The 20,897-nt window shown below is 38.2% G+C and overlaps 2 protein-coding genes across 2 annotated transcripts; one reads left to right on the top strand and one right to left on the bottom strand.

The window, feature by feature from the left end:
* The first annotated feature begins 1,517 nt into the window (after window positions 1–1,517).
* si:dkey-183j2.10 (probable glutamate receptor) lies at window positions 1,518–17,853 on the top strand. The gene is made up of 10 exons (XM_017725163.2): window positions 1,518–1,660; window positions 1,906–1,987; window positions 6,309–6,340; window positions 6,461–6,640; window positions 6,783–7,009; window positions 8,442–8,539; window positions 10,955–11,172; window positions 11,746–11,965; window positions 13,754–13,998; window positions 15,740–17,853. Exons 1-10 carry the CDS (start codon window positions 1,658–1,660, stop codon window positions 15,836–15,838), a joined length of 1,404 nt encoding a protein of 467 aa, XP_017580652.1. The 5' UTR covers window positions 1,518–1,657; the 3' UTR covers window positions 15,839–17,853.
* Window positions 17,310–20,647, bottom strand: LOC119261947. The gene is made up of 3 exons (XM_037532508.1): window positions 20,594–20,647; window positions 18,203–20,039; window positions 17,310–17,391 (listed from the first exon to the last, which is right to left on the bottom strand). Exons 1-3 carry the CDS (start codon window positions 20,645–20,647, stop codon window positions 17,375–17,377), a joined length of 1,908 nt encoding a protein of 635 aa, XP_037388405.1. The 3' UTR covers window positions 17,310–17,374.
* Window positions 20,648–20,897: the final 250 nt, after the last annotated feature.

Raw genomic sequence — 20,897 nt, 5'->3', positions numbered from 1 at the left:
CTGGGCGACCAGGGTCCTCTCTGTGTGGAGTTTGCATGTTCTCCCCGTGTCTGCGTGGGTTTCCTCCGGGTTCTCCGGTTTCCTCCCACAGTCCAAAGACATGCTGTCAGGTCGATTGGACAGGCTAAATTGCCCCTAGGTGTGAGTGTGTGAGTGACTGTCTGTGTCTGTCTGTCTGCCCTGCGATGGACTGGCGACCCATCCAGGGTGTATCCTGCCTTCCGCCCGATGACTGCTGGGATAGGCTCCAGCACCCCCCGCGACCCTGACGGAGAAGCGGCTTAGAAAATGGATGGATAGAAATGGATGGATTTTCTTATGAAAATCTTTGTTGTTGTTTGTACCCCATTTTGCATTTTACTGCTTCCCATAAACGAAACAAGATACATTTTGAATTTGTATTAACTGTTATTTCCATTATTTAATTTAATCCACTCAGAGGAGGGGTTTCATTTAAAAAGAGGGGAACAACATCAAACCAAATATTTGAAAAATTTATCAAAGAAGAACTAGAGGTGATGGTGGAAGAAACAGCTAACTGGAAAAAAATCCTCCTTGAAAAAATACAATAGTTGTGGGGTGACGGCAGACAGCGAGAGTTGAGTATGGCAGGAGTAGCAGTGACAGCGTCCGTATATAAATGTGATAAAGTGATAAGGTTAAGAAAACTTATTCATAGTATTATTTTAAAGAAAATAGTTCATACAAAAAAGGGAAATCTTAAGAGGTTTTTGGAAAAAAAAATATTTTTCATAACTTCTTGCTTAAGAATGAAGTCAAGAAAACAAAAACACACACACATTTAAGAATATTTTCTTTCTTAAGACACTTTCATGAATCCGGCCCCTAGACCCCTAAAACCTGTTGAGTGAGCTGAACACGAGAGTCCAAATGAGAGGACCTAGGATCCTGGTGGATCTGAAGGGATTCTTTAGTGAGGAGGGGTCTTAGATTCTTTGTTCTCCAAACTCATTAAGCATTATAGGAGAAGACTTGCTGTTATTTTGGCAAAGAGAGGTTGCACAAAGAACTAAATGCTTAGGTGACAATGAAAGGTTAGAAGACATTTCAAAACTTGTTTTATCAATCTTAACCAGGGGTAGCAATAATTATGTAGCTGACTGTATTATGTTCCAGCAAGGCTTCCCTTAAAAAATGCAAACCAAAAAAGTTAGAAACTGTGGTGTCTTAAAAATTTTAATTATACCTTAATAATTCAATGTCAGTGTAGTACAGAAGTGTAATTCACTTAAAAATTTAAGACAGCATTTACTTTTTAAAATTGCTTTAGGCCTAAGTTATTGAGTAGATAGGCTATAAGTAAACCTTTTAGCAAAATATTTATCTGATAAGCTAATGTAGCTTTGCATTTAGGTGTAATATCTCAATAGTGGCTCAGATCCACTAGCGCTTCAGAACTGCCTGAACTGACCATTTTGTATAAAGTCCTTTTACAAAGTTTCAGAATTCCAAGGGCTTGTCTGGGATCTAGAATTTTCCTCTGCTCCATTCTCATTGTATTTGATTTACTCCACCCCTCTAAACTCATTGGCTTTTGAAAGGCCTCTTAATCTCTTATTCTTTATGGTGGTGTCCAGCTCACTCCGAGTCTTCCCATTTTGAGACTCACCCAGTGTGGAGTAACCCTCCAGTCACTATGGTAAGTGTGTGAGGGGCTGTGAGATTTTCTGTTGCTACCTTTCTGTTCAGCCTGCATTTGCTTGTGTTTGACCTTTCTGTATCTTATGATGTTTTTCAAGCACTGTCAGATCTCAAAACCTAATTATTATTATTATTATTATTATTATTATTATTATTATTATTATTATTATTATTATTATTATTATATCTATGAATTACAATACTTAATAAATTAATCATGTATAATCTTTTTTTTCTCTTTAGGTCATTTTTAACAACATGTGGACACTGCTAGCCTTCACTGTGTCCACCACAGTCCTGCTGCTGACACACTCCTGTACTGCAGGTAACAAATTTACCTGAATTAATATGTTCTGTAGGTGTTATAATCATGTTCATTATTATGCTTTATTTTTTCATGCAGTACAGCTCTAGGTAATTTTTCCAATAGTGCAGGACTCTTAATATCTAAAAATGTGATTTCTTTTGTCAGTAGTTTGCACAAAGAAAGGCATTTGTAGTGCTTCCTAGTCCTAGCCTTGAGTTGTTGGAAGAAGGAGCTATTTTTAAAAATGTTAAAATAATTAATTTTAATAGCAATATTATTACAATTAGTACTATTACTACACATCCTTACTAAAGAAGCCTACATAAAACTTGAAGCTTTGAGTTTTGGAGAAGGTGATATGAAATGCATTTTTATAATTATTTTATTATTATTGTTATTATATTGATTAATAGTATTATTAGTAGAAGTAGTTGCAGTAGTAGTAGAAGTAGAAGTAGTTGTTGTAGTAGTAGTAGTAGTTGTAGTTGTCGTAGTAGTAGAAGTAGTAGTAGTAAGAGTCATAGAAGTAGTAGTAGTTGTAGTAGTAGAAGTAGAAGTAGTAGTACAAGTAGTAGTAGTTGCTGTAGTAGTAGAAGTAGTAGTACAAGTAATAGTAGTTGTAGTAGTAGAAGTAGTAGTAAAAGTCCTAGTAGTAGTAGTAGTAGTAGTAGTAGTAGAAGTAGTAGTAGTAAGGGTTGTAGAAGTAGTAGTAGTTGTAGTAGTAGTAGTTGTAGAAGTAGTAGTAGTAGTAGTAGAAGTAGTAGTAGTAAGAGTTATAGAAGTTGTAGTAGTTGTAGTAGTAGTAGTAGTAGTAGTAGTAGTAGTAGTAGTAGTATGAGTTGTAGTCATTTTCTGAAAAACAAAAAATACAGCATTAACTGTTTAGGAATTACAGCCATTTTTACATTGTCCCTCTATTTTCACAAGCTCAAAAGTAATTGGACAGTTGACTGATAAGCAGTTTCACGTTATTTCATGACAAATTAAGATCAAAGGTTTTTTAGTGCTTAATAAGTCCTAGCCTTGAGTTGTTGTAAGAAGGAGCTATTTTTAATAGCAATATTATTACAATTAGTACTATAAGCTTATATAAAAGCCTATATAAAACTTGAAGCTTTGAGTTTTTGGAGAAGGTGTTATGAATTTTTATAATTATTTTATTATTATTGTTATTATATTTATTATTATTAGTAGTAGTAGTAGTAGTAATAGTAGTAGTAGTAGTAGTAGTAGCAGCAGTAGAAGTAGTAGTAGAAATATTAATTGCAGTAGTAGTTGTAGTAGTAGTAGTTATTGTTGTAGTAGTAGTAGTAGAAGTATTAGTAGTAGTTATAGTAGTAGTTAGTAGTAGTAGTAGAAGTAGTATTAGTATTAGTAGTATGAGTCATAGAAGTAGTAGTAGTAATAGAGTCATAGAAGTAGTAGTAGTATAAGTAGAAGTAATAGTAGTAAGAGTCATAGAAGTAGAAGTAGTAGTAGTAGTAGAAGTAGAAGTAGTAGTAGTAGAAGTAGAAGTAGTAGTAGTAAGAGTCGTAGTAGTAGAAGTAGTAGTAGAAGTAGTAGTAGTAGTAGTAGTAGTAGTAGTAGTAGTAGTAGTAGTATGAATCGTAGTAATTTTCTGTAAAATAAAATACAGCATTAACTGTTTAGGAATTACAGCCATTTTTACATAGCCCCTCTATTTTCACAAGCTCAAAGGTAATTGGACAGTTGACTGATAAGAGGTTTCACGTTATTTCATGACAAATTAAGGAGGTCAAAGGTCTGGACTTGATTCTAAAAGTTAAATATGCCTGTTGTTGCTGTTCATGAGAAAAATTGAGAGGATAGTACTTCACAGTACAGATGTATAATGAGCCAAAACATCATGAAAGCAACCCAAAAGTTTCTTAAGGCAAAGAAATTTAATGTTCTTAAATAACTGAGTCAGTCACCTGACGTCAACCCAATTGAGTATGCTTTTCATTTACTGAAGACAAAACCGAAGGCAAAAAGACCCCCCCAACAAAGTAGCTACTAAAGGTGGTACTACAATAAAGGCCTGGCAAGGCATTCAGTGGAGGATTTGGTGATGTCCATGGGTTCCAGATTCAGGCAATGAAGTATTAAAAATAGGCCTTTTTTATAATTAAGCTAGTCTGTCCAAATACCTTTGAGCCCATAGGGGGACTAAGAAAAAATGGCTATAATTCCGAAACAGTTAAATACCTTGAATTAACACTAAAAGTCTACACTTCAATCACATCTTGATTGCTTCATTTCAAAGGAAATGAGTGGTAGTGGTGGTACACAGAGGCAAAATTACAAAAATTGTGTCACTGTTCAAATACTTTTGAATTGAGTGTATATATTTGTAGTCCATCTTTAGGCGTATCTGGGTAATTTCAGTAACGGTGGTTACGAGCGTCTCTCTGCCAGTCCATCTTGTCATCCCTGCTGGAGATGCTGAAGTTTCACAGGCTTGTCATATAATAAATAGCTGAAACTGTCAGCTGGGCAGAGCTTCAAAGCTGGAGACTGCATCCTGCTTGGCACACTTCTGACAGAGAGGAAGCCAGCCAGCTGCCACTTTCACTAAAAACAAATGGTTATAAATCAATTCAAAAGGCTGTGAACAAGAGGGCCAGTGTTTTAAAGGCTGGCCAAGCAGTGACCGCACTGCTGTCTATCATATTTTTCAATAGGAGGAGCTGATGCGTGTCAGGATCTCTCAGACAAGCCAAATTCTGGGCTTTTGATGGTCTTTGACTGCCCTCACCATCCCTCTTTTATGATCCGTTCAGTATCAACAGCAACAGAATTAGTCACAGTCCAGCCGGGGATCCCTGTTTTGGATCAATTTAATATGTCGCAGAGGCTACAGGAAGTCACCAAAAGCCGTTGGCTCCGGAAACCCACACAGTCTAAAAGGGCATCAGCTCATCCCTCTTTTCACCCCTCACTATCTCTAAGTGACTTTAAGATGAAGGGACTTTATATGGCTGAGGCACAAAAAGACCCTGTGCTGGCTGAGCCTATTTTGGGCCAGAGAGCTATTTGTGATTGCAGAGCAGGAAGTGATGGGACAGGGCCAGAAATAGCAGCCGAGCTAAACTGGCAGATCAATAGAGAAATCCCCAAGATTTTGGCTGAGAGTGCTCGTCTTTCACTCTGAAGTCACAACAAAATAAAACTTCTCTTTAGATTGAGAACTTTTATGACAGATTTGAGTTTATTTATATTAAAAAAAAAAAATTGTAAAGTTTTTTTAATCAATCAATCAACTTTGTCATAAATTTACCACAGAGTTCTGTAGACCTCTAAACAAAGAATTGAAAATGTAGCAAAATCTGTCCTAACATGAAAATATAATGCAAATGTGACAATGCTAGCTAACTAACTAAATATAAAACTAAGAACTTGGCACACATTGACACAAACTATGGCCAGCATGAAATGCACCACCACCTCATATAAAACAACATAGCTAGCTAGCTGAGCCAAAGACTCCAAGCTAATATAACAATAAGGCTAATTTGACTGTTATATTTAGAACAGGTGTGCCCTAATCTAAAAAACCTGACCACCTCATTTAATTTGGTCAGTGTGTTAAGCCATGCTTAGAGCTCAACTTTGTAGATGACCATACCTCTCTGCCTTAAAATGTCTCAAATGCTCTTAAAAGTGTAGATAAACGATCAAGCTAACTGCCTGACGTCATGTTAAAAAGCCTGCAAACAGCTGATAAATAGCTAGCAAGCTGTAGTTTGTAACATTTGTTAACTGTGAAAGTGCACAAAAGTTTCATATACAATTACATGTACAATCACAATGTATAACAACGTTAAAAATATAATATTAAATGTTTAGTTACTAAATCTAATATTACTAAGTCCAAAAACAACTAGCCTAACACTAACTACAAAACCAGTTAGCTGTTAGACAACATTAGTGTGAACATAATAAAGAAAGTCAGTTGGAACATAGCCTTATCTGTGTTTTTTCTTCTTCTTCTTCTGTTCTGTGCTTTCTTTTTGCTGTGACAAAGGGGTGACAATTTGGCAAAATGATTAAGCACAAGAATGCTGCTTAATCATTATTAGTGTTTCTCTCAAAAGTGCACATCATTTGTTCAGTGTGACGAAAAACAACAAAAATAATTATCAATGATGAAATGATTACCAAAAATGAACAATAAAATCATTATAAAACCACTACACAGATGCTTTCACCACACTGACCCTGGAGGCAAGAACGTATTTCAAGAAAATCACATAATTATTATTACACCAATGTTAATACGGGTTTTCTCTGTTATGTCTATCTGTCTGTTTTCTATTTGTTTGTCCATTTTCTCCAGCAAAGTCAGAGCTCATAGTAACCACCATAAAGGTGAGCAGTTGCAAGCAGTCACAATCAACTGCTTTGTGGACACTTCTTCATTTACACACTTCAGCAAATTAACTGATATAATGATTGTCTCCCCATTAATGATCATGTTTCAAAATTTAGCAAGATCCATACACCATGGCGAAGGGCTCCCAGTTAGAAGGCTATTGCATGGACCTGCTGTCTGAGTTAGCAAAGAAACTGGGCTTCAAGTATAAAGTTCATCTGGTGAAGGATGGTGCCTATGGCAGGATGGATGACAGTGGAAGCTGGAATGGGATGATCGGAGAGGTGGTGAGAGGGGTGAGTGAGATTAGGCGCAAAGGATTCTAAAGGCGGCAAGGTGTCCCCAAACTTTTGATGAGAAATTTGTGCTTTTGTTTATGGGATTAAAGTGATGATAAGAGTGCAGTCATTTCAATGATTTTTTTTCTGTGGTTTCTAGGAAGCTGACATTGCTGTAGCTCCTCTCACCCTGACTGCAGCCAGAGAAAAGGCTGTGGGAATGACCAAACCGTACATGCAGACAGGCATCAGTATCCTCTTGCGGCGAGATATCGTCTCACAGGATTCTGGCTTTTTTGACTTCCTCAGCCCATTCTCTGGAGAGACATGGTTTGGTATCCTCATTGCTTACATCCTGACTGCAGTCTGCATCTGCATCATAGCAAGGTGAGGACACCTGTCTGTTCATACCAAGAAATAAACCCTTCCAACCATTCCAACAAAAATACACTGTCTATCCAAAACTTTGTGGAGCAGTGTTTGAATTTCATGTCCTGTTAAAGAGTCATTCGTTCCCCAGTCAAAGCTAAACTAAGCAGAAAAAAATAGCCCATTTAGGATTTTGTGATGTCACAATAACCAACACATTTACTTACAGCCACTTATTCAACCTGCAGCAGTTGAGCCCCACCCACTCAAATGAAGTTATAAAGTGTTTCAGTCAGAACTGCTTTTTCAATGATATACAATAAAAAGGAGAAAACAGGTCATTTACATATATCTGTCTTGCACAAAACACGAGCAGTCTGTTTAAGGAGGATCATGGTGTTTAATTTTTTGGATGAAACAAATAGAAAGCTAAAGGTGAGAATCTCTAAAATGGTTTTGTAGAAAGGTTTGAATGTTGATGAGTGATGTCACCACCAGTGTTAACACTGTCACAAATAATGTTACAGATGTTTATATGTGTTTAATATTATTTTCCTCTAAAATAAACCTGCCTAATCTTTAAAATGTTATTGCAAACCAACAAACAAAATATCAAAGTGTAGGAAAATGTCTTTTTTTAATTGGAAAAACTTTACATTTATACAGTTGTATGCAGAAGTTTGAACACCCCTTGAGAAATTACATGTTGATTTTCTAAGTAAAATGAACACATTCTCTACTAAAAACAGATTTTTCCTGCAAAATATAGCATACACTTTCTATTTCTTTGCTACATTTGACACAATAGGATAAAATAAAACATAAAATATGCATGTTATGCAAACATGTAAACAGTAGCGCTGTCGCCTCACAGCAAGAAGGGCCTTGGTTCGATTACCTGGCCGAGCGAACAGGGTCCTTTCTGTGTGGAGTTTGCACGTTCTCCCTGTGTCTGTATGGGTTTCCTCTGGGTACTCCGGTTTCCTCCCGCAGTCCAAAGACATGCAGTCAGGCCAACTGGACATAGTAAACGTAGGTGTGACTGAATACATATGTCTGTCTGTCTGCCCTGTGATGGACCAGCAACCTGTTCATGGTGTATCTTGCCTTCCATCCAATGACAACTGGGATAGGCTCCAGCACCCCCCACGACCCAGAAGGAGAAGGGAGTGTAGAAGATAGGTGTGTGTGTGTGTGTGTGTGTGTGTGTGTGTGTGTGTGTGTGTGTGTGTGTGTGTGTGTGTGTGTGTAAACATGTAAACAGTAAGTGTGCATTACAAAGTGCAGAAATGTTTTCTCTGTAGAGGATATGTTCTATTCACTTAGAAAATCAACAAAATATAATTTAACCTGGGCAGAGAATACCTGAAACTGCAGAGTGTGGATCCACAGGACAAGAGTTGAAACCCACTGGTCCAGACTTCTGATTGCCTGTTTTCTGTGTGTTCAGACTGAGCCCTAGTGAATGGAGTCAGCCTGAGAATGAGCACAACAACTTCACACTCCTTCACAGCTTGTGGTACACTGCTGGCGCTCTCAGCCTGCAAGGTCAGCAACAGCAATTTACCTCACACATTTACACTTACAAAAGTGCTTGTCATTACTTCAGAATATCTCATGTTAATAAAGGTCGACATAATTTTAAAGAGCTTTGCTCTAAATTGCTACCTGAAGTTATCTATGCATTGAGACCTAAAACAAATACAACAAGTAGAAAAATACCTACAACTCAACACAGAGTCTACACAACACTAAACCTGCTGAAAAAAAGTTTGTAATAAAATATAGTGAACAATAAAAGAGGTGAAGATCTTTAATAGACAGTGTTAGTGATTAGATAAGTGTAGTGTAAAGAGATGGGTCTTCAGACGTCGTTTAAAGACAGCAAGTGATTCTGCTGTTCGGACACTTAGGGGAAGTTCATTCCACCACCTTGGTGCCAGGACAGAGAACAGTCTGGAGGCATGTTTTCCTTGTGATCTGCAAGATGGTGGGTCAAGTCGAGCCGTACTTGAAGCACGAAGGTCTCTGGGTACGGATCTAGCGTTCACCGTTGATCTCAAGTAGGAAGGAGCTGGACCATTTTTGGCTTTGTAGGCCAACATCAGGGTTTTATATCTGATGTGAGCTGCTACAGGAAGCCAATGAAGGGAACGCAGCAGTGGAGTGACATGGCTGAATTTAGGAAGGTTGAAGACAAGTCGAGCTGCAGCATTCTGGATCAGTTGCAGGGGCCTGATGGTACGCATTGGAAGACCAGCCAGAAGGGAGTTACAGTAATCTAGTCTAGAAATGACTAAAGACTGAACGAGTACCTGTGTGGCCTCTCTAGAGAGAAAAGGTCGAATTCTCTGGATGTTGTAAAGGAGAAATCTGCATGACCGAGTCAGGTTAGCAACATGAGCCGTGAAAGAGAGTTGGTTATCTACAACTACCCCAAGACTACGAGCTTCTGTAGATGGAGTAATCAGGGTGTTCTCAAAGGGAATTGAGAGATCACACCGAATACCAGAAGATCCCGGGATGTAAAGCATCTCCGTCTTGCTTGGGTTCAGCTTGAGGTGGTGGGTTGTCATCCACGATGCAACGTCTGGCAGACATGCTGCGATCCGAGTCGAGACCTGTGTGTCATTAGGAGGAAAAGAAGGGATGAGTTGTGTGTCATCAGCATAGCAGTGATATGAAAAGCCATGAGAAGAAATAACATGTCCGAGTGAGCGGGTATAGAGAGAAAATAGGAGAGGACCCAGAACTGAACCTTGAGGAACACCAGTGGAGAGGTTGCATGGAGTGGATGTTGAGCCCCTCCATGTTACCTGGTAGGAGCGCCCCTCTAGGTAGGACTCAAACCACTTCCATGCTGTTCCTGAAATGCCAAGGCCAGAAAGGATAGACAGAAGAATCTTGTGATTGACAGTGTCAAAGGCTGCAGAGAGGTCGAGAAGAATCAGAACTGATGACAGTCCAGCTGACCTTGCTGCATGGAGTTTCTCTGAAACTGAGATGAGTGCAGTTTCAGTAGATTGGGCTGGTTTGAACCCGGATTGGTTGGGTCCTGTAGCTGGTTTTCAGAGAGAAAGACAGATAGTTGGTTCACACCTCTCAAATCCTCTTAATTATTTATACTACATGTTGTGTAGAAAAAAATACAAAGAATATTAATGCAATACATAATGATTTTTTGCATGTCAGTGTAAACCTCTTGTGTCAGCCTAGTATTTTTAGTTTATCATCCAGTATCTAGTTTGCTAATTAGTCCTTTGTTAAATTAAATCAGGTGCACTGGTGGAGGATTTTTACAATTGAGAGTTGTTGAGGAGAAATCTGGAGCCAAACCTGTGTTCTTCTAAGTGGCAGAAAAACACTTACTGCTGAGATTAGTGGTGTTAGACAAGTTGCTTAGGTGCCCAAGACTATGACATATGGTTAACCAAGACTTTTATATTATCTTATTTTGAAGTATGTGCCAAAAACGCATGTGCGTGGTATTGACATGGCGCTGCAACACTGAAATAAAAACATCACCATACTGCAATGTTTTATCAAAAGAACTGATTTACACAGTTTCCTCTTTACATCAAATGCAGTTCATCTGTCAACATGTTTGGTGTTTGAAATTTCCTTCCTTGGTTTAGCACTGAAGCTACAGGGCTAATACAGCTAACAAGCAGGGTTAATGCCAAGAGGTCACAAAACATGCAGGGGTAGACAGTTACAACCACTAATTACACTGTTCCTAGGTATTTATAGAAAATATGGAAAAAGCTCCTTTAACACAAGAGTTAATCGTTCAATCAAACAAAGATAGAACTTACATTGATAATTGGTGTCATATATGTTTATTAAATTTAAAGACTATAAGATAAGAGTTAAGACTGTGTTCAATTATTGAAGTACAACCTGAAGTACATGTTTTTTTTCAACTATTTATTTTTTGTTCATGTCATCACGTCATCACTGCAGGTGCAGGCCCCCACCCCAAATCTCCGTCAGGTCGCGTGGTCAGCTGTACCTGGTGGCTCTTTGCCGTGGTGCTGCTGGCCTGCTACTTTTCCAGCCTGAGCTCTAACCAAAGCTCAGACTCCTCCCACCTCATGATAAAGGGCTTTGAGGACCTGGCCAATCAGGATTTTATTGAATATGGAACCCTGACAGGCTCCTCTACACTCGCTTTCTTTAAGGTTTGTTTACTCTCTGTTGGATCAAAACTCACATGAACATGCTCCATTTATGAACCTCTCACTGAGCCTTAACTCATATTAGAGCTGGATTAGTTACACCTAAGGACTTACTATAATACTACTATAAGTGATGTATGATAATATACTATAAGTGATTAGTGATGAGATATGTTATTTTAATGCAGAATGAATCTGCAGTTTCCAGTTTGTTTTAAAAGTCCAACAGCAATAATTGAGAAGTGGCTGGTCCTCTGTGACTGGCCAAACCTGGAGCTGCCTCAATGACAGAAGTCTTGTTCAAATCCAAATAACAAAACTTGCTAGTAGGTACAGACATGTGGTGTTACATGTGATGTAACACTAATGTGAACATTCAGGCTATGACATTTCAATCCAGGCCTTGGGAATTTGTGGAAATTCTAATACTTTATTCCAAACCATCAGCCAATTAAATCTAACACATTACATTACACAACATCTTTTGGTAAAATGAATCAGCTCCAGTAGTGCCTTATTCACTTACATTTTAGAGGTGTTTCAGCCTGTTTTGTTGTTGGACTTTTTTGAGAGCAGAATTCGAACAATCCTTCTTACCGCCGCATCTATGAGCACATGGAGAGAAGGAAGAGTTTGGTGTCATCAATGGATGAGGGTGTTCAGAGGGCGAGGGAGGGAAACTTTGCCTTTATTGGGGAGTCTGTGTCCCTGGACCTCGCTGTGGCGCGCTACTGTGAGCTGGTTCGAGCCCATGAGGTGATTGGTATGAGAGGCTACAGCATTGTAACCCCTCTGGGTAAGTCAACAGAGATTTTCATCGACACTGTACAACAGATTCTTAGATTGAATTTGGTTTAGAACAAGCAGCGTACACAATATCTATGAAAATATCAGTAAAGGTCACATTTCAACATTTCTTTGATACATACTTACATAAAACAATTCAAGATATACACTCACTGAGCACTTTATTAGGAATACCTGTACACCTACTTGTTTACGCAATTATCTAATAAGCCAAATATGTGGCAGCAGTGCAACGTGTAAAATCATGCAGATACAGAATAGTTGATGTGAACATTACCTGAAATGGAAAAGGGAAAACGTGTGATTGGTGTATCAGTATTTATATCTGGTGATCTCCTGCAATTTTCACACACAAGAGTCTCTGGAGTTAAATCTAATTGGTGCAATAAGGAAAAAACATCAAGTGAGCAAGAGTTGTGCGAATAGAAATTCCTTGCTGATGCGGGAGATCAATGGAGATTTGCTAGACTGGTACTAGCTGACAGAAAGGCTACAATAACTCACTCTCTACCCTCTCTACAATTGTGTTGAGCAGAAAAACATCAGAATGCACAATACATTGAACCTTGAGGTAGAAAGACTACAACAGCAAAAGACAACACTAGGTTCCACTTTTGACAACCAAGGACAAAAATCTGAGGCTGCAGTGGGTACACGCTCCCCAGAACTGGACAGTTGAAGACCGGAAAAACATAGCCTGGTCTAATGAATCTCAATTTATTCTGAAGCACACAGATCGTAGGGTCAGAATTTGGTACCAACAGCATGAATCCATGGACCCAACCTATCTTGTGTCAACGATCCAGGCTTGTGAGGGCGGTGTAAAGGTGTAGGTAATGTTTTCTTGGCACATTTTGGGCCTGCTAATACCGATCAGTCTTTGCTTGAATCCCACAGTCTGTTTGAGTATTGTTGCTGACCATGTGCAGCCCTTCATTGCCACAATTTTCCCTTTTTCTAATGGCTTCTTCCAGCTTGATAATGCAGTGTCATGAAGCAAAAGTAATATCAAAGTGATTTCTTGAAAATGTCAATGAGTTCAAAGAGTCCAACAGAACACCTTTGAGATGTGTTAGAATGAAAATTTGCAGCATGAAAGTAGACATAAAAATCTACAGAAATGGATGCAGTCACGTCAACATCCATCAGAATCTCAAAGGAATATTTCCAACATGGAATCCATGACACAAATAATTGAGTCTGTTTTGAGAGCAAAAGGAGGCCCTAACCAGAATTATTACAGTGTATCTAATGAAGTGCTTGGTGAGTGTAAAATTCCTGCATTACCAAAATAGTTGGAATTTTTTTTTAGTTATTCAGTTTTGCACTGGAGCTGTGAGCCTATTGTGGCTAACTAGTAATGGAAGCTTATACCCTAAAATTCGCATTGTGCATGTATAAAAATGGACAAAACACAGACCAAAAAGAGACTTCAAAATGACACATTTTTCCATTTTTATAAACTGCAATATGTCATACCATGTCAGGAACTATATTAGCAAGACTATTTGAGATTACCTAACAATTCAATATGGTTTGAGGCAAGTATTTGATGAATTAGCCATGCAGTTTACATGATGCTAATAGGTGAGATAGAAGCTTTCACTTTTCCTTTGCTATATTAACCTTGTGAACTTCAGACACAAATGTCTTTGATGAACAACCCTGTTCAGGGTAAGGGAAAAAATGTTGTCCATTTTAAATGAGTGGCATATAGATGGCTTAGATGGCTTTTGTTTGATGTGTTGTCAGAGAAGGTGTTTGTGAATGCCTGCAGGTTCCCCCTTGTTGAAGAACCTGAGTGTGGCCATCCTGCAGCTGAGCGAGGCTGGCGAGCTGGCCTATTTGCGCAGTAAATGGTGGGCCAGCAGCTGCATGGCTCATAGTGCTAAAGCATCATCATTAAAGGCCCATGGCATGAAGGGAATTTTCCTAGTGCTGGCTGTGGGCCTAGGAATCGGAGTGCTGCTGGCTCTGCTGGAGCTCACTTCCAAATCCCGCAGCAGTGCCCAGGAGCAAAAGGCAAGCAGTTCCAAACTATCTCTAAAGTATTCCAGTCATCCAGGACATTGGATATAGTAGTAATAAGTCAAAGAGTCTAGACATTTTGTTTATAATGTTTCCCTGCTCATCCAAAGTAGTACTTTTATCATTATAAACATAGGCTTAAATTTTCTCTTTTTAAAATTCCGTTTTTGTACCCCCTGTTTTTTGTGATTTAGAAATTGTGGTGGAAATCTCTCAAACAGTACAGGTTCACTTCAATGCCCAGCTGTTATAATCTCGATAACAGAAATAGAACTAGGGCTGATTGATAAAATCCACCTGAAGTAGAACTACACCACTGACTAAATGGATCAGTGAGCCACATGTTTCCATGGTTACATTACCCTTGTTTCCATGATTGTGCTTACTGTTGGGCACATCACCACAGCAACGGTGCATATTTCCTTTTTATCAACTATAACACAGATATGTAAAGTGAACCACATTTTAAATCACTCCAAGTAACAGCAACTCCTTTTTTTTTGGTAGCACCATTACACTAGAACACATGTTAGGTTCCAGTCCTTGCAGGCCAAAACACTACAGACTTCAGCACACTGGCTCATTAAACACATATGATTCAGCCCATCACCAAATTAGCAAGGCCTTCATGAACTGAATTCAGAGCATTAGATGAGGGTAAATGCTAATCTCCACAGCACTTTGTCCCATAGGGTTATACACCACTCAAACCAAGGTTTTCCAAACACAGTTTTAGGGACTCCACACTGTTCAGATTTTTTGGCTTTCCCTCTTTTATTATATAATTAACAAGGTCCTCATGAGATGGGCCACATGTGTTAGTGCAGTGGGCACCAACCCTGGAGATCTATTTTCCTGTAGAGTTTAATTTCAACCTGCATCTGACATGCTGCTGCCCCATCTGATCCAACCAGTCAAAAACTTCTGAATAAGCTAATTAACTAGAGCAGGTTTAACAGATTGTGATTGAAACTAGGCTCTCTAAAAATTTTTTTTTGTGGGTTTCTACGAAGGGAAACACATTTTTATTTATAAGACACTCTCCAGTCATTTGCCAGAATACATCACTTCATTGATGAATACAAATAACAGTAATTATCAGACTCGCTCTAGTAATTGGATCAGCTGCCAGGTACCAAGAGTTTTTACTGAACTGGGAAAATCTGCTTTTAGTTACAGTGCACCAGTGAGCTGGAATTCACTACAGGAAACACTAAAACTCAGCTCACTGGTGTCACTCAGTCATTTTAAACTTTTAATATCTAACCACCTTCAGACAGCCTGTACCTGTTTTACTTTTTAAAATTTCTTTTAATTTAAAATGATTAAATGTAGTTATTATTTTCTTTGTCATGTCAATCCCTGTTTTTGTAAATGCTCGGCTACATTGAAAATGAGGATTGCCCTCAATGATCTTCTGAGTCAAAATAAAGGTTGATTGATTGATTGACTTTTGTTGCTGTGTCTTTAAGACTGATATATGTAAGTGATTTTTGTTCTGATTAGCTTCCCCTATATTGCCTCATTTAAAAAAGCAGTGAAACACTCCTTATAACTTTGAGGTGAATGGCTATTCTAAATTGTTGCATACCAATAAGGAGGATAACATCAACATTTGCAGCTTTTATATACTATATCATGTTCCATGTTCCACCCTTTAAAGTTAAAGTAAGATGTAGTCCTTTAAAGATTGTGATCTCTAATACAGATTCCCTTGCCTTTTTGCTCCATACAGAAATCCTGCTGCTCTGTTCTGACCCAGGAGCTGAGTCAGCGATTGAGAACCAGCAACACAAAAAGAGACCAGGAAACCTCAGACAAAAGCAAAGCTTGAAGGTTATTTGTTATCAACTTCAGTAATTACAGCTAGATCCCTAGCATCTCTCCAATTGCTTCTACTGGGAAAAACATGTACACCATTACATGTGTAGTTAAATGTTCAAACCTTAATAAACAATAGAAAATGAATATTTTATACTTGTAAAAGCTTAAAGGGGCATTCCGGCCTAAAAATGAAGTGTGTGTGTGTTATGCAGTATTATGTAGTGCAGCATTATATTCCTAAACGTCATTGGTTTTCATGATTATACATTGTTTTCCTGTTTTCATTCATCTATGTTCTCTACTCAACGAAACCTGACTGCTAGCCTAGCCACTGGTCCACAGATACCTCTTTCTTCAGCTGTTGAACAAAACCAAAAGAAATCTTTGATTCTATGTTTATTCAGCACAAATTTGACAATTTTTTCAAATTTGAAAGTCTTTTTAGTCTTTTGATTAGGAATCGTCTTTTGTCCATTCTCCCCTCTGTAATGATGTTTTGAAGGTTTTACAGTTATATGGCAGTATAGCAGTAACATTAGCTATCTGCTTTCCTTTTGCACTTGCAGAAAACGAAATTCAAAATGCCTACCTTCAACAATCCATCCAAGGCTGTTTTGGAAATCAGAATTTTTTTTTTGTCTGTAGAGACTACTGCATCACTGCTACAGGATGCAGGAAAACATGTTTACAACAGATGTAGGGATGGATAGATGTATCATTTTGGCCAGAGTGTCCCTTTAACTTTCTGACATGGAATGATGTTAACACTATATAGTTTAATTTGTATAGCATATTCACTTTTTATGCTTTTCTTAAGCAAATTACAGTGTGTGAAGGGATGCTAATCAGAATCTGTGAGAGGTGGGGTTGTATTTAAGACTGACTAAAATTACGTAATATCTTTTTTCTCTAATCTTGTGCTAAGCTATCTTTAGACATTTTTGTAAGGACATATATAATGCATGTCAGCAATAGAATGTATATACATATCATTTTAAACAAGTTTAGATTTTTATCAAAAGTGGCTACATACAGTTAAAAGATTACTCAAATGTCTTCAACGTAATCAAGAACAAAATTCAAACAAAACCTTTGTTAATACATGCATACTTTAGCTGAAACAATACATTCAATCATCTGAAAATGCTTGCACATTTGCATCACATAATATAAAAAAAAATGGGGAAGAAAAAGCATCACTTCTTACAGCAAGAAAGAGGCAGAAGATCTGGCACATTGTTATTAATGAATTAATAAACATAAATTAACCAAAAATGTGAAACTACTGTGGTTGCGTGTACTCTTATTACAGCACTACAGCTTCCACTCAGCAGAGTCTCAACACTAAAGCAGATTGATTACATGTATAATTGCAAGCAGCTGTCCCTTGGATGACATTAGTAGCTGCAGCAGGTCAGGTACATTTTAATGTAAACAAGATGTTGTTGTCCAAAGGTTATGCTTAATGAGAGTTTGTCCTCAGGCATTTGGTGCAGTCAGTTTTTGCAGAATTTCTTATCCATTTCTTTGCTTCATGTATGTATTTCTACAAAGTTGAGTGATCTGAAACACATACATATACACACTTTCTTATACACAATGTATCTATCTATCTATCTATCTATCTATCTATCTATCTATCTATCTATCTATCTATACACTTTTGTTTACATGGTATTGTTCATCCACATAATACCTTTTTGTTTTAATTTCTATACTCACTTCAGTGTGCTTATAGTATATATTTGAAACATTCTAAATGTGGTAATGAACCAGCATTTAATTGTCGAGTCTTGTTTCAAAATGCATTATAGACCAAATAGACAAATTCCAGTCTGTGAAATCAAAATAAGTCATGTCAGACATTTTTCCATCTATTTGCAATATTATCATATTTGCAACCAACAAAATTTAGGAGAAAAAAAAATAGATAGTTACATAACTGCGCACACCCCACAACTAACACTTTGTTGAAGCACTTGTTACATTGATTACAGTAGTACGTGTTTGTAATAGGGGTGCAACTATACACAGAAGTCACAGTTCAGTCATGAATTTGGTACAATGGACAAAAGAAAGAAAAATATCCAAATGTGAAAGGCCAGGTTTCTTTTCATTTATTTTGAACAGACGGTAATGTTAGTGTTAGTTACATTTGTTCCACTGAGTGACATTCCATAATAAAAAGGTGATTTTTTAAAATTTTACATTTGTTTCCTAATAATTGTCTGTTTGATTATTTCTCAAATTCCAATTAAAGATGGAAAAATGTCTGTTTTACACCACAAAAAAATGCAATTTCAATAAAGGTGTGTAGACATTTTATATCTACTGTACATCAATATGCAGAGTGTAACAAAATTTTAAGACTCACCGCTGAAAAATAATGGCGAGTGACAGCGGATCTCTGTCATTTTTTGCTCAAACAAAGCATTCATTTCCCTCTGCAGCGTCCCCACATTTTGCTGCTGGCTTACAGGGAGTCGGCATGGCAGAGTGCTCAGGTCCAAGCTGTTCAAACTGCCCTCGCTGCTGGAGTCACTCTCAGAAAGGCCATGATTATTAGGAAGATCAGGAGCAGAGGATTCCTGTGGGACAGGGCTTATGTTGTTTTGGGGTAGAGAATATTTCCAGACGTCAGTCTTAAAGTTGTGTTGGGTGTTTGGGGGGGTTAGAGGCCGTCGTCTTGGGATGCTGTGTGATCTGTGCAACTGTGTGATCTGTGCAGATGGTGATTCTGTGGAGGATTGACTGCCTCTGTTGTACAGGACCTGTTTGTTCATTGCAGGAGTTGCCAGAATAGACAGCGACTCATTTGCTGGTTTTGCTTGAATATTTACAGAACTCCTTAGTCCAAAACCACTTTTGACAGTTGTTAGCCTTGGGCTTGATAGAGTCCGCTGTTCACCCTTGTGCTTTGTATATCTATTTTCTTCTGGATCAAACTTGGAGGATTTGCATTCTTTCTGATGCCCTACACCTATACTTTGGCTTTTTGGAGTCCAAATTTCAGTGCAAGTTTCTGGTTTGTGGTCTGATATTGGCTGAAGCTTGAAGGACGTAAGTGCTCCCTGTAGACCTACATTTTTGAAAGCCCTATGTCTACTGAAAGAATCTATTTCTTGGTCCAGAGCTGGCTGGTACCTCTCACATTCAGGCTCAGGATCTTTAAAGACCTTTTCTACCACTGAGGATTGTTTAGACAGAGAAGGCCGGTCAGGCCGTTGGGGAGCAAGAACTTTTATTTCAGGTTCAAGTGAGAGTGTTGGGTCAGCATCAGCATCTTCTTTTCGGACTAATGGGGGCAAGTCACTGGCTTTGGAAATAGCATCCTCCTGGTGACTTAGTTTGGCTTGGTTTGGACTCAGCTCAGGCTTTTCCCTTGGATCAAATCCCAAGTTGACATAATTTGAGGCGTTTTCTGATGCTCCACAGCTATCACTAGTGGAAAAATGTCTCCTGGTTACCTCAAGCTTAAATTTGCTTTGGTCTTTTTGAGATGATGTACTCAGGTCTGGGCTTTCCCTTGAATCAAATCCTAAATTGATGTAATTTGAAGATCTTCCCAATGCTCCCCAACTACCTGTAGAGGTTGGGTTCTGACTTACCCCAACAATTAATTTGTTTTGTTTGGTTTGGGCTGGTGGATTCACTTCTGGATTCTCCCTTGGATTGAACCCCAAATTAACATAGATTGCAGTACTTCCTGATTCTTCACGACTATTGATAGAAGGGAAGTGACTCTGGCTTAGCTCAACCCTTAGTTTGCTATTGCCTCTTTGAACTGTTGGATTAACTTCTGGGTTCTCTCTTGGACTAAACCCTAAATTGACATAGTTTGAGAGTCTTTCTGATTCTCCACAACTGTCAGTAGAAGACAAGTGGCTCTGGGTTACCCCCAGCCTCTCCTCGGGTTCCTGGAAACAAACCCTGTGGGATCTTTTCAAAGGCTCGCTTTGAGCTCCCCTGTGAAGAGAGTGACTTTGAGAAGCAGTCCTACTATCCTGTGAATTAACATCATCACTGTAACGTCTGTTGAGGAAATCCTCTCGGCTGTAAGATTCCTGTGATACTTCCTTGGACTTTGCTTGGCTCTTTCCAGCTCCAGATTTTTTCAGAAAATTTGGAGCAAACGATGTCCTTGTGCCATCCTCAGATGTTTGCATTAAATTTTTCTGGATGAGCTGTTTTACAGCATTGCTCGATTTGTTCTGTGAAAATGTAAGTTAGATACATCTTATTAACACATTAAGCATTAGGGGTGAAATCAGTGTAACATAGTATTGCAATACCATGGTTAAAAAAAAGTATCAATAAACAGAGGCCCCAGAATCAATGTACAATCAATGTTCCTAGTCCACAATATGATCCTTGCATAGGACTCCTAATGCTACATTCACCTGCTATTACAAATGAATAAGACATGTAAATGTAGGGGAAAGTTTTTTCAGTGTTGTGTTGTCTACTTGATCAGTGAAACAGTGTAGACTATACAGTGAAGACTGTAATTGAGGTTAACTGAGTGTAAAATCAAATAGCTAAATGTTCTTTTTGAGGAATAATTTGTAATGAAAAGTAATAATTTGCAATATATTATGTCATACCACAGGACTTGAATAATAAATCTTTACAAATCACAATAGAATCATGTTCTGGCTTATGTATTGTGATAGTAGCATCACATGGACCTTAATGGGGCAATTCGTACTTCTATCAGGTACTGATCTCAAGTACTAAATAAAAAGAAAAAAATCTATTTGCCTACCTTTCCAGTGATATCATTAATGGCAACATGAACAAAGATTGAGGCCTCTTCCATACCTTCCAAATAGACATGACGATAGCCTGCACAGATAAGTTGGTACTTTAAACCCAACATTGTTTTACAATGTATCCCATATTCAACAAAACTGCAAAATTTTCAAAACTACAGTAAATACAAGAATGTTTCTGGAATATCCTGATAAAATGGAACAGTGAAGTACCTGGCATCATGCTTGTGAAAGCTATTGTTCTTTGTCCGATGAAATCTCGTCCAATTGGATCGTGATCCCAAACCATAAAGCGCA

Source organism: Pygocentrus nattereri, chromosome 21 (assembly GCF_015220715.1).
Source record: "Pygocentrus nattereri isolate fPygNat1 chromosome 21, fPygNat1.pri, whole genome shotgun sequence".
Taxonomy (NCBI): Eukaryota; Metazoa; Chordata; class Actinopteri; order Characiformes; family Serrasalmidae; genus Pygocentrus; species Pygocentrus nattereri.
The sequence above is the reverse complement of the archived record's forward strand: the minus strand, read 5'-3'. Positions and strand labels throughout refer to the sequence as shown.